The sequence below is a fragment of the Eretmochelys imbricata genome, chromosome 6, assembly GCF_965152235.1.
Source record: "Eretmochelys imbricata isolate rEreImb1 chromosome 6, rEreImb1.hap1, whole genome shotgun sequence".
Taxonomy (NCBI): Eukaryota; Metazoa; Chordata; order Testudines; family Cheloniidae; genus Eretmochelys; species Eretmochelys imbricata.
The window spans coordinates 28,833,297-28,845,972 of record NC_135577.1 but is presented as its reverse complement, the minus strand read 5'-3'; the positions used below and the strand labels follow the sequence as shown (position 1 = coordinate 28,845,972).

Below are 12,676 nucleotides of genomic sequence, written 5' to 3'. Positions count from 1 at the left end.
AGATGTCGGTATAAAGGCCTTCTGTACCTCCACATTTATTTGCAATGGTATACTGCAATTGGTGCTAAAGGCAAAGTACCAGACGTTTTCTTCCAGAAAACTTTCCCAGAGAGGACAAGAGGGAAGATTTCTCTCACTGAGAGGGAAAAATAAAAATAGTGGAATTTTAGGTACTCAGATCCAAAACTGAGCAGCTGAATCCTCTAACAGACTGAGCCAAAACCCTGTATCTAATCCCCCAGCTGACCATAAATTCCCTTGCTTTAACTGTTATGATACATACACACATCCAACAGGTTTGTTACACCACAGAGAAATGAGCTGGTGAGTAACTGTGGGAAGGGAAGAGTCAGTGAGAAGCTGGAAGGATTGGCTTCAGAAGTTCATCTTCTGAGGCAGAGAGAGGAACAACAGTAAGCCAGCAGCTGGTAGAGTGCCTAGGTGCATGCCCAAAGGATGGTCCTCCCAGAGCAAGAGTCCCTACTTCTGCACATGTGACACATTCCTGTGGCTGACCCTTCACAAATAGGCCAACAGATGATTAGCAATTGCAGATCGGGGTAATCAATCTGCTTCAGGGAAAAGACAATTGACTACTGAGATCAGAAGAGTCCCCGTCCTCCTCCCATGGTCTAGATTCTTTCTCTGAAGCATCCAGTATTGACTAATGATGTAGGCAGGTGCTGTACTCCAGTGTTTCTCAACCAGGGGTACAAGTACTCCTGGGGGTACTCAGATCTTCCAAGGGGTACATCAACTCATCTAGGTATTTGCCAAGTTTTACAACAGGCTACATAAAAAAAACACTATCAAAGTCAGTACAAACTGCAATTTCATTCAGACAATGATTTGTTATACTGCTTTATATGCTATACATTGAAATGTAAGTACAATATTTATATTCAATTGCTTTACTTTATAATTGTATGGTAAAAATGAAAAAGTAAACACATTTTCAGTAATAGTGTGTTCTGACACTTTTGTATTTTTATGTCTGATTTTTCTAAGCAAGTAGTGAGGTGAAACTTGGGGTTTCGCAAGACAAATCAGACTCCTGAAAGGGGTACAATAGTCTAGAACAGTTGAGAGCCACTGTTGTACGCAGTGGTAGATCTGGTAAGAAAACCTAAGAATACAATCTTCTCCCTTCTATCTCTGAAGAGAGCCTGACAGTTGCACATGAAGTCATGACCCCCTCTTCATGCCATCACAAATCCAAGCCAACTGCCTTGCCCCAGGGCTCCAACTTGAGACAAAACGGTTGACATTCATTCTAACAGTCACAGTAGTTTATGGAGACCAGAGAATGAGAAGCACAAGCCATGACCTGGACTGGCAACAACACCCACCACAAAAAAGCTGCCAACCACTTAAACATTTATAGACACAGACAGACACAAACTGGAAATGAAAACAATTATCCCAGGAGGGCAGGGACGTGAGGGAGGCCAAGGGCCAATAAAAACAGTTTAACTTTGCGAAGACAACAGAATATTCTACTTGATTAAAACAGGCCACTCTGAAGGGTGAGTGGGGAAAGTGCCCCAGCTTTTGTTGGCTTGTACAGAATGTTGTGCTAAAATGTTACTAACTGGAATATTTGGGATATTAAATTTTTATAAACAGATTTCCTAGTAAGCAGTTATATAATTCAGCACATGTAAATGCAATTCCTCTGCAATTTTTTACGTTTTACATAGTAAGTTTCAGCCCAGAGTAAAGTTGGCAATTGAGTTTATAAATCCCAGAAAAACAGCATTTGAAAGAATAGTGAAGACAATAGAAGCTTATTTAAACTCATGACAGACATTTAAACTAATGTGTATACAGTCAGCAGTAGCAGGTTCTTACCTTACCAGCATCAGGACACAGCCATCACAGATGGCTCAGTTTCCCTCACTCTTGGGTAGCTGGATGATTTGATGTGGTGCAGCCCTCTAGCCAACAATGAGGTCTCTCTTTTTGGAAGGAACAGAAATCCAAACACCTGACATATTCTTGGCCAACGCCAGGTCATAGCCTTCACCTGTGTAGACATAGGGTTGATTAATACCAATAGGAACGCGTCCTCCTTAGGCAAAAAATCTCCCCTGCACTGATCTCTGTTGGTAATGAATGAAGGGAGACTGAACATCATAGTCATGTACCCAAAATGGGATTCTAGCTTTCAGTTTACATCTCATCCCCTGTATACCCCTTTACCACCAGGTACTTGCTTCATCCTTCCCCATGGTCCTTCTATATCTTGCCTGTGTTTAGACTGTCTCAGTTCTGAGAGGGAAGGGAGGAATCACCTCCTCCTTACCTAATTCCTAGCCTTCTGTTCTACAGCAAGGCTGCTTCTTACATGCCCTGCCATTCCTTCCCAGCATGCCTTGCTGTCCCACCCTACAGTCACCTGGTCCCTGACTACGTCTCTCATTAGTCCCTGCAAACTACTGCCCCAGACTGCACTTGTTTGGGGCTGAACCAGGACCAGGGCAGTAGTAGGTCAACAAGGGCACTTAAAGGGTCACTCCATGCTTTGTTACATAACTAGGGTTACCACCTGTCCAGATTTTCCCAGAATTTGTCCCATTTTAAGGTAGCTGACCTGGCAATCTGTAAGGGTGCTCAGCTGTCCAGTTTTATGGGCCCAGGATCATCCCAGATGTCCCTTTTTTTGTATCTCAAAAGTGGCACCCTATACAGAACCCATTTAGAATAATGCTGGTCTAGAAGATGTAAAGGATGAACTATTAACAATGTGACCTAATACTGCCTCTCTGTGACTGGAGGGTTATCCTTAAAATTACAAATTCCAGCTATATACCAGAGTAACTGAGATCAGAATCTGGCCAAAAGTGTTTGAAAAATTCCAAAACTAATATTAAGATGAAGTTTATATAACTATAAAACTTCATTAAATGATTATTTAGGTTGCAACATCAAGCACTCAAAAATTAGGAAATACTAGTTTTACAGTTGTACTGGAAACTTAATTGTGCCCTTTTGTGCACCTATCCTGTGCACTGAAGGAGGCAGGGGCCCTGGGGAAAATAATGATTGTGTAATTAAAGAGTATATGGTAATGCATACACACAAGGGGGCCAAATTAAGATTGCACAGGAAACCTTAAATCTTGTAACCTAAGTAATGTTCAGTTAATATAGGGGTTTTAAATGCAATTTGCTAGATTTTTTTAAAAAAGGAAAAGTTAAAAACAAGTTCTCTTATGTGCATTCGTAACCACTTCTCCATCATACATCACAAACAGGGCTGGGCTTGAACCCTGACTTTTCAGCACAGATGTCTACTACTTAATCTACAGGAAGACAAGGCTGTTATTCCAGAGGTGGAAAGGACTGCAGGGGCCAGATGCTTTCAGGGTACCCTGGCCTCTGAGTGTGTGTGTGTCTCCCTCTCTCCCCACTTCAAACCAGGAGTTGAAGGAGCTTTTGCTCTGTATGGCATCTAGAGGAAGGGGGATGGGCTGCTGGGGCCGTATGCTGGGTCTGAAGGGGTGGTTGGGGGGAACCCACCTCAGCAATCTCTCCCTCTTCCTCCCTCCTCTCCTGTTACAGATATTTGGTAGCTCCTAGGTGTTCCCAGTACAATGTCTTCTGTTTTGGTGACAGCATGGATCTGGTCTTAGAACATTCATGTCCTGTTAATATTTTGGTGTCAAAGTTTTCCTGAGAAACACAAGTGAGAGAAGGAAAATAATGATTTTCCACAGTTTAGATCTTCAAATCTAAAGAGAATTTCATGGGACAAAGAAAAGGCACTTCTCCTTTCCTTATTTCAAAGGTTTGTGTCAAGCAATGGAGGAATAAGAGTGTCTCTAAAACATTTCACAAGAATCTTTTATATGGGGAAGTGCTAGGCAACCCAAATATAGGAGTCGCTACCAGCTCCCCCTATAACGTAAGAAGCTAATGTGCTGTGAGAGAATGATTTATCTAGCCTGGTTACTTATTAGAACATTTAAAATTTGTGTTGGCAATATAAATAATGTACTCAGAGGTGTTACAAAATCTCACTGCTAAGGAGCTGCTGCTACATGGAGGAACTTTCCATTCAATGCGACAGTAGTTTTGAAAGCCTTATCTATTGTGACAAGCTCTAGTTTCCTAGGGTTGTTCATTTGCTGTGGTCCTACTGCTTCATATTTTACCCATTACAGACATTGCATTTGAAGAGACTTTCCACCTCAGTATTCCAACTCTGCTTTACTCCACTGAACTTGTGGGGGGAGTTTGGGCTTCAGTGACTTGGCATTGCACTAGGAAGATGATGTAACCACACACCAGAAGAGCCTGTCTTCTAGGGTCCTGAACCAAAGCACATTGAATCAACGGAAGGACTGCCATTGACTTCAGTGGGTTTTGCCTCAAGCCTCACAATCCTCTTGCCAGCAACAGAGGGCCTACTGAGTGATGAAAAGGCCAACCCTCTTTCCATACTCCTGAAGCAGGGGTTCTGTAACTGGGTTTTCAGCACTATAGCACTGTGACCCATAGAACATCACATTACTGAGCAGTTCTGGCTTTGCTGGACTTCGCGGCTGGAACTAAACTGTTCCTCTCCCATATTCACCCCAACATTCTGTTGCATCAGTGACAGTCCATATTCTGACTGGACAAACGATCCCCCAACCATCAGTGCTGGGGAGCTACACACATCTAGCAGTGGCCATGGCGACAGTCAATAGAAACACTTGATCTAGTGTCTCCAGAAAATTAGGAGCTGTAAATCCCTCTGCTGTGGGCATGAAGGTCGTGCCCTCTGAGACAATTAGGGTATATGCTCACTGTGCTGAATACAGCATCCTTATTAACACTGCTTGGAGACACACAATATAATCACCCCTGGCCACTTAAGAATACCTGATGTTTGTAAAAACAATAAGGAGTCTGCTGGCACCTTAAAGCCTAACAGATTTATTTGGGCATAAGCTTTTGTGGGTAAAAAATCCACTTCTTCAGATATACAATGCATGATGTTTGTGTTTGTCTCATTTGTGGGCCAGAATCTAGTCTCAGTGACATCAGTGTAAATCCAAAGTAACTCCATTAGAATAGATGAGAGCAAACATAATTTGGGAGATTTTCTATGAGCCGTCACATATCAGCTGATGGTTGGCTTTCCACTGTGGGGTACTTTACTCTGTTTTGTTTTAACTCCATCAATGAGTCCTTCAAAACCATCCACCAATGGCTCTGTTGGAAGTTCTGTTGCTTTGGATTCTACTGCGGGAGCTGATCCTCCCCCAGGACTCCAGCAGCTGTCAGGCATGATTCCAGTAATAATCTGACAGCTGTGCAAGGTAACCTCCTTTTCCCCTACCCAGCTGCGTACAGCATCTAAGATCCTTTTAGCTCTTGGGTATAACATGGTTAGAGGGGAAAAAAATCTACCTCATTTTAATTCCTTATGTGTTTTTCCCTATATGGCCTAAAGTGCAGAGAGATACTAGGCTATGGCAGCATAGCATAATGGTTCCCCTTAGACCATCCCACTGTTTAGAGATGGGCCCAAACTGGATCACACCCTCAGACTTGGGATAAGTTTGGATCTGGACTGAGAACTTTGCCCCTTAGGACTCTCTTTATGGTGGGCACAGACTGGAACACCAAATCCAGACACTCACAAACATTGGGATAGCTCAGATCTGGACTCTGCGGCTCTGTCCCATATGCATTGTTTTTACTGTGTATAGCTCACCTGCTGCACTTTGCACCTGGGGTTACATAATGGGTCCCTGACCTAGTCATGGGCCCTAGCTGCTATTGCAATGCTAATAACCATCATCAGCATCTGTTCAAAGAGAATTTGTGTTTGTGAAGATGCACCTTCTCCCCACACAGCTATCTGATACCAGGCTATAACTGATGCTGCATCTCCTAGGCCACAAGATTTGGCAAGGGGCTGCTAAAGAGGGTCTGATCCCAAGCCAATTGAAGTGAATGAAAAGATTTACACTGACTTTAGCAAGCTTTGGATCAGGCCCTCAGTATATTTCAAAGGCAGTAGTAGAGCATTTTACACTTTCTTCCCCCACTTCCACTCAAAACCAAACAAACCCCAAACCCTTATTTTTGGGACAGAGGCTCAGGACAGCTCCTTGGCTGAACAGCTAATGGGAGTGAAAAACGTGTTAAAGTTCAAGTGGCTTTTGCCTGATGGGTAGATGTTGCCAGTCGCAGGGACGCTCTGAACTAGAAAGGAAGCAGCCTTTCAAAGCCAAGGGATGCATTCTACAAAGGAGTTTATTATAGTGTAGCCTCTAATGATCCTATTGATTTTTTTTTTAAATGACTTGTTTCTTTTAGGTGAAGAGTGAAGGCCCCAAGCTGGTGCCATTTTTTAAAGCCACTTGTGTCTATTTCGTCCTCTGGCTGCCAACTTCCAGCCCTTCCTGGTTCAGTGCCCTCATCAAGTGTCTGCCCATCTTCTGCTTATGGGTTTTTCTGCTGGCACATGGAATCAATTTCTTAGTTGCACATCGAAGCGCCAATAGGATCCTAGCAGGGTTAATATTCTCCGCAGTGGGGGATGCCTTCCTCATCTGGCAGGAGCAAGGCTACTTCGTTCATGGTAAGTGATGGCACCAGGTCTGAAGGGATATATAGCAACCAGTTAAATTTATCACTGAATAAATGCTCTTATGCAGAGGGTTTATATATTTATTCTTTCATTTTTATTTATATGAATAACCCATTGTCATGGCAGTAGGAAGGACTCATCCCATGCATAAATCCCTTGCACTGAAATTAGAGGGGGTGCACCATGGATGGACATGACCCATGTCCTCCACTGTAATCACATTCCAAAAGCCTGGGGTTGGTTGGTAGCCCTGTCATGGTGCTGGCCCAGCATCTCAGCATCTGTCCTCATTCCCTGGACTGGCAGGACTTGGGAATGTGGCAGAATGACCTCACACCACTCAGCAGTTAGCAGCTAACTGGGCTCTGTGCAATCATCTCTTATACAAGGATAGCTGCTGTGATGTGCACTCCCAAGGCCCCAGTGTAAAGCAGAGAACAAGTGAAGGGGAAAGTGGCTCCTCAGTGTTCTAACAGGGAAGCATGTGATTAGGGAGCAGGGTGGGGGCAGTGGTTAGTCATATGCACTTGGAACCAGAGCTGAGGTTTGAGTCAAGTGCCAACGGAAAAGGTCGCTGCCAGAGACCAAGTCAGGAGGAGACGCTGGAGTTGAGTCTGGGGTAGGGTGTAGGAGCAAAGACCTTGAGCAATGCAGGAACAGATGGTGGTCTGGGATAAGGAGAAACAGGCTGCAAGGCAGGAAACAAGAGTCAGGCACAGAGGTAGGGTGTGTAGTAGCAGCCAACCAAGGATTCCTCTAGTCACTCAGACAACTTCCTATTCTTCTTTCTGGTTTAAGTAGTGCATCTAAGCCAACTAGTGGGGCTAGACAGCTTGACATCTCCCCCCCAATCAGGAGCTTTGTGGGTAGGGCCCTATGCAAGCTAGAGCTTCACTAGCCTCCTTCTCCCATCAGTCATTCAGGTGAGCTTCTGGGTGGTGGCTGGGGTTTGAGGCCCATGATCCTTCAGTGCCCCTGGGGCTAGAGGTGGGTGATAGAAACCACTAGGCCTAGCCCTAATTAGAAGTGTGCTGACTTGCGTCTCAACCTATCTTGAAAATGGAGGACTTTCAGCAAGCTTTGACCAGGTCCCTCTCACCAAAGGCTCTTAAGCAAACTAAGCATTCTTGTCGTAAAAGGGAAGGTCATCTCATAGTTCAGTAACTCCTTAAAAAGACAGGAAACAAAGGGCAGGAATAAATGGTGAATTTTCACAGTGGAGGGGGTAAATAGCAGGGTCTCCCAAGGATCTATGCCAGACCACTGCTGTTCAACATATTTATAAATTGGGGGGTGGGTGGGGCGGCAGAAGATGGGGAGGGAGAATAAAAAAAAAAGGTAAACAGTGAGGTGGCAAAGTTTGCAGAGGATACTAAATTACTTAAGTCCAAAGCAGACTGTGAAGTGTCAAAAGGATCTCACAAAACAGAGTGACTGGGCAACAAAATAGCAGATGAAATTCAATGTCGATAAATGCAAAGTAATGCACATTGGAAACCATAATCCCAACATACAAAATGAGAGTCTCAATTAGCTGTTTCCACTCAAGAATGAGATCTTGGAGTCATTGTGGATCGTTCTCTGAAAACATCTGCTCAATGTGCAGTGGCAGTCAAAACAAACAGAATGTTAGGAACCATTAGGAAAGGGAGAGATAAAACAGAAAAGGTCATTCTATAAAGTCATTGTACACTCACACCTTGAATACCATCTCTAGAAGGATATATTAGAATTGTGGGAGGGAAAAGTAAAGAGAAGGGCAATGAAAATGATTAGGAATATGAAACAGCTTCCATATGAAGAGAGATTAAAAGAGACTGGGAGTGTTTAACCTAGAAGAGACAACTAAAGGGGTGGGATATGAGAGTCTATAAAATAATGAATGGTGTGGAGAAAGTAAGTGTTATTTACCCCTTCAAATAATGTAAGAACCAGGGGTCACCCAATGAAATCAACAGGCAGCAGGTTTAAAACATAAGGAAGTAATTCTTCACACAATGCACAGTCAACCTGTGGAACTCATTGCTGGGAACGTTGTGAAGGCCAAAGATGTAAGTGGGTTAAAAAAAAATTCTGGAGGATAGGTCCATCAATGGCTATTAGCCAAGATGGTCAGGGACACAACCCCATACACTGGGTGTCCCTAAACCTCTGACTGCCAGAAGCTGGGAGTGGGGATGATGGGGTGGATCACTCGATTCATTGCCCTGTTCTGTTCACTCCTCTGTAGCATCTGGCACTGGTTACTGCCAGAAGACAGGGTACTGGGCTAGATAGACCATTGGTCTGACCCAGTGTGGCTGTTCTTATGAATACCCATCAGCCCATTTTCTTCAGGAGCTGCTGACAATTTTGTCTTGCCTCCTCAAATGTTTGAACTGAGGTTTTCAAAGCAGTCTGGGCTAGTGGTTGTCAACCATTTCACAACCCTTTCCTTTCAATGGCAAAAAACTATGTTAACACAGAAGTAAGCTTGCCTGGCTGCGTTGAGCAAAGCTCAATCAGAAAACCAGAAAATGCAGCGTTAATGGTGCCCATGCTACCTTGACTCTACCCTCTTTTAGGAATGCCCTAATATGCCCTGTTAACACATACGTTTACGCTGCCAACCCCACAGTTGCTGAAATGTAAGAGCTCTTCACCACCTCTTGCAACCCATTCACTTTCACCACAGCAGGACTGTAGAGTACTTACAAGAGTTGAACTTTAGCTCATATAAAATGTTAGGAATGGAAACTAACTGTATTTCCATATTAGCACATGCACACTAAAAAAAAAGTTAAATTGGTAAAGTTCTCTACTCCTCATGTTTAGCTCATTAAGTCTCCCCTCCTGTTCCCTGAATTAGTCTTGAGGCCCTCATTTGCTCTATTCTTCTCCCCCCACCCCATTTCATCCCTCTCCTCTAGTGCCCTTTCCCATCTATCTAGCCTTGTGCCCAACATGTGGGCTCTGCCTCTCCGCTCTGTCTACCAGTTCCATTCTGTGGATGCACCAGCAATCTGAGCTGTAGATCAGCTGGCCATAGCACAAGACACTCCCCAGTACAGAGGGGGCAGTGCCATCTGGTTGAGTTGTTTTAGCACAGTGTGTTGGCTGGTGAGCATGACAGACAGAGTACAAACTTGTCACTGGTGGATTTTAGTTGCTAAGGAGCTCCTGTTCCCCTTGTACCAGGGCATCACGATATAATTTTAAGCCACTGGCCTGCTGGGGCGCTCAGATTTCCATGGTTTTATTTAGGCATGAAAACTTCCAGCCAAGATAACAAATCTGCATGAACAGAATGGAACAGACTTTCAGTGTATGTAGGTCTGTGGGCTGAGGGTGGGAGAAGGGAGCTGAAATTATTTTGGAGTCCATCATGTGTGATTGGCAAGACCAACTAGCAATCAGCACCTGCTGCAACACATGGTGACATTTCTTGTCAGATGGACTAGTGCAGAGTGATTAACATATGGGCAATTCCTTCCTACACCAACATCTGGGATTTCTCAAGGGTGTTTTACTTCAAAGGGAAGCTTGTTTGGTTTTCTCAGATCAGTTCCACTTTTGATTCATTTGGGTCTTGCAAGTAGCCATAAAAAAAATTGGTAGGTTAAACTGGTGTAATCCTGGCCAGCTGCTTCCTTCCAGTTTATGATTCTGCTATCAGTGGGTGGAGATGATGTTTAGACCTAGGTCCAGCTGAGTCCCAGGTTGGAGTTTGGGTCTGTGGCTAAGGCCAGAGAGTTTGGGTCTGAATTTGGAGGTGTTGAAATCTTTGATAATTGCTCTCACAATATTTGGATTCCATTGATCTGGGAAAAGGTTCCTTCCAGTTTTGGCACCACCCAGAAAAAACTCTACAGGTGTTTACAGATCTGGGATCTCAAACCTGCCTTCCTCCGCTCTGAAATTCAAAAAAGAGGTTAGGTCTGAAAGACTTGAGTTTTGTTTCTTCCTGATTTATCTGTAGAGTTAGCAGAGGTGGTTGTCTAAAAGGCAGAGCAGAATTATCCTCAGTGTGACTGTGGGTACATCAGGACATTTTCCTAGGGCAGGAATCAGCCTGACCAGGGTAGCCTCCTCTACAGATGTCACTGTATTAAGTTTTTTTTTTTTTCCCCCTCTAGGGATGGGATTTTCAGAAGGGCTGAATGTTGGCCTACCTCTGCTCCCACTAAATTCACGTGGGAGTTTTACCACTGGGAGCAGAATTAAGACAGCACCTTCCCTGTGACTGTTTAATCTGATGTAGTCATAAATTAGTTATGCCCATTAAAGCTCACACTTGCTGTGTCAATGCCTCTTTCCAGGTCTGCTGATGTTTGCCATCACACACATCCTGTACTCCTCAGCATTTGGGATGAAGCCTTTGGACCTGAAAGCTGGCTTTGTGATGACCCTTGTCTCCAGCTTCTGCTACACCTTCCTGTATTACTACCTCTCAGGCCCATTCACCTACCTGGTTGCTGTCTACATTGCTTTGATTGGCTTCATGGGGTGGCGCGCCATTGCTGGGGTGCAGCTGTGCAATGACCTCTGGACTTGGACCAAGCTTTCAGCCTGCATCGGAGCAGTGCTTTTCATGGTGTCAGATCTGACCATTGCAGTTAACAAGTTCTGCTTCCCGGTGCCCTACTCACGTGCCATCATCATGGCCACTTACTATGCAGCCCAGATGCTCATTGCACTCTCAGCTGTGGAGAGCAGGGATGAAGAGGACTTCAAAAAGAGGAATTAGATGGAACGCCAGCAGGCTCGTGAACTGCATGGATTATAACTGGGGTGCTGTAGTAGCATTAGTCGCTGAAGGAGATCTCCATCTCTCAAGGTGCATTGGTGATAGAGATTTTGCTTCTTTAAAGCATTATCTTTGGGTTTTTTTAAATCTGACTCTCCTTGAATGTAATTTACTTCAGTGTGGAGACCACACTGGAAAATTTAGACTGCTCCTACAGTAGCTACTCATTGACCTTTTCCTCTTGGAAGCTTCAGGAGTCCTCTCTAAAACATTGTATTTGTTAATCCTGAAGCTGGTTCTGAATGTTATGGAAGGAGAAGGCTAATTTAAAGAGACCGTGAAAAGAGGCTAGGCAAGTTAAGAGGCTTGCCTTCCAGCCTGGGCACACATGTCCCAATCCCAGCTAAGGTGATAGGGATGTGACAATGAGCTTAGGTGGTGACTAGACTAGACCCAAGTTGTGGCCATTACAAAGCCACTACACAGGGTGCAGCAACTGACAGCCTCTGCTCAAAGAGAGCCTAGGAGTAGCATAGCAAGAGGATAGGTAGTGCAGGTCAGGGCTGAAGTACATTGGTAAGAATTGGGTGGTGGGAAACTTGCACTGTACCGGATTCTAACCGGGGCTCTTTTGTGAATTCCAAACTCATGCAACTTCCTATTTAAATGCCATTCAAAGTTTCTGCCCAACGTGAATGCTGCTGAGCATTTAGTATGCTATATACTTGCAGAAGCAACAACAGAATGCAATAACATTCTGAACTTTGAGAAAATGGGAAATGAAAGGCATTTTTTAAGCAGGCTGGGTTACAATGAAAGGATACGTGCATGAAAGTTAATGAGCAGTTTTAGCAGGCAACTTTCAGCATTTGCTTGCCTAGGGTAGTCCTGTGGCCATGTGCTAAGATATATGATGGAACAATGGGTCTGTCTTTCAGCATCAGACCTCACCCCCAGTTATCAGTAGCTTTGTTGACTGAATTAATAAGCCTGGTAAACCTCCTGCACCTCCTCCGTAGGTGTTGAGAGCTCTTGAATCAGTGACAATGTTTGTGCCAACCCCAAAAAACTCCAAAACAAAGGCAAAGTATTAAAACACAAAGCATATAAAGAAATGCACACTGGGATATAGCATACTTCGATCACTGTGAAATTACTGCAGACCCAAGTTTATAGATGCATCATTAGTGTTAACAGGCAATTGTTTTAACTGTGAGCTTGGCAGATTTTCAGGGAAACCTATTTATTCAATTAAGGCTAGTAGGCTTCTCTGTATTTGCATGTCTACACACTTGACCCTATACATATGTGCACAGTAGTATGGTATTAGGAGCCACCATACACAACCTGAGTTGGGGTATT

General features: G+C 44.1%; 1 protein-coding gene across 1 annotated transcript; it reads left to right on the top strand.

The window, feature by feature from the left end:
• The first annotated feature begins 4,751 nt into the window (after positions 1-4,751).
• On the top strand, positions 4,752-11,314 carry TMEM86A (transmembrane protein 86A). The gene is made up of 3 exons (XM_077819951.1): positions 4,752-4,781; positions 6,315-6,579; positions 10,887-11,314. Exons 1-3 carry the CDS (start codon positions 4,752-4,754, stop codon positions 11,312-11,314), a joined length of 723 nt encoding a protein of 240 aa, XP_077676077.1.
• Positions 11,315-12,676: the final 1,362 nt, after the last annotated feature.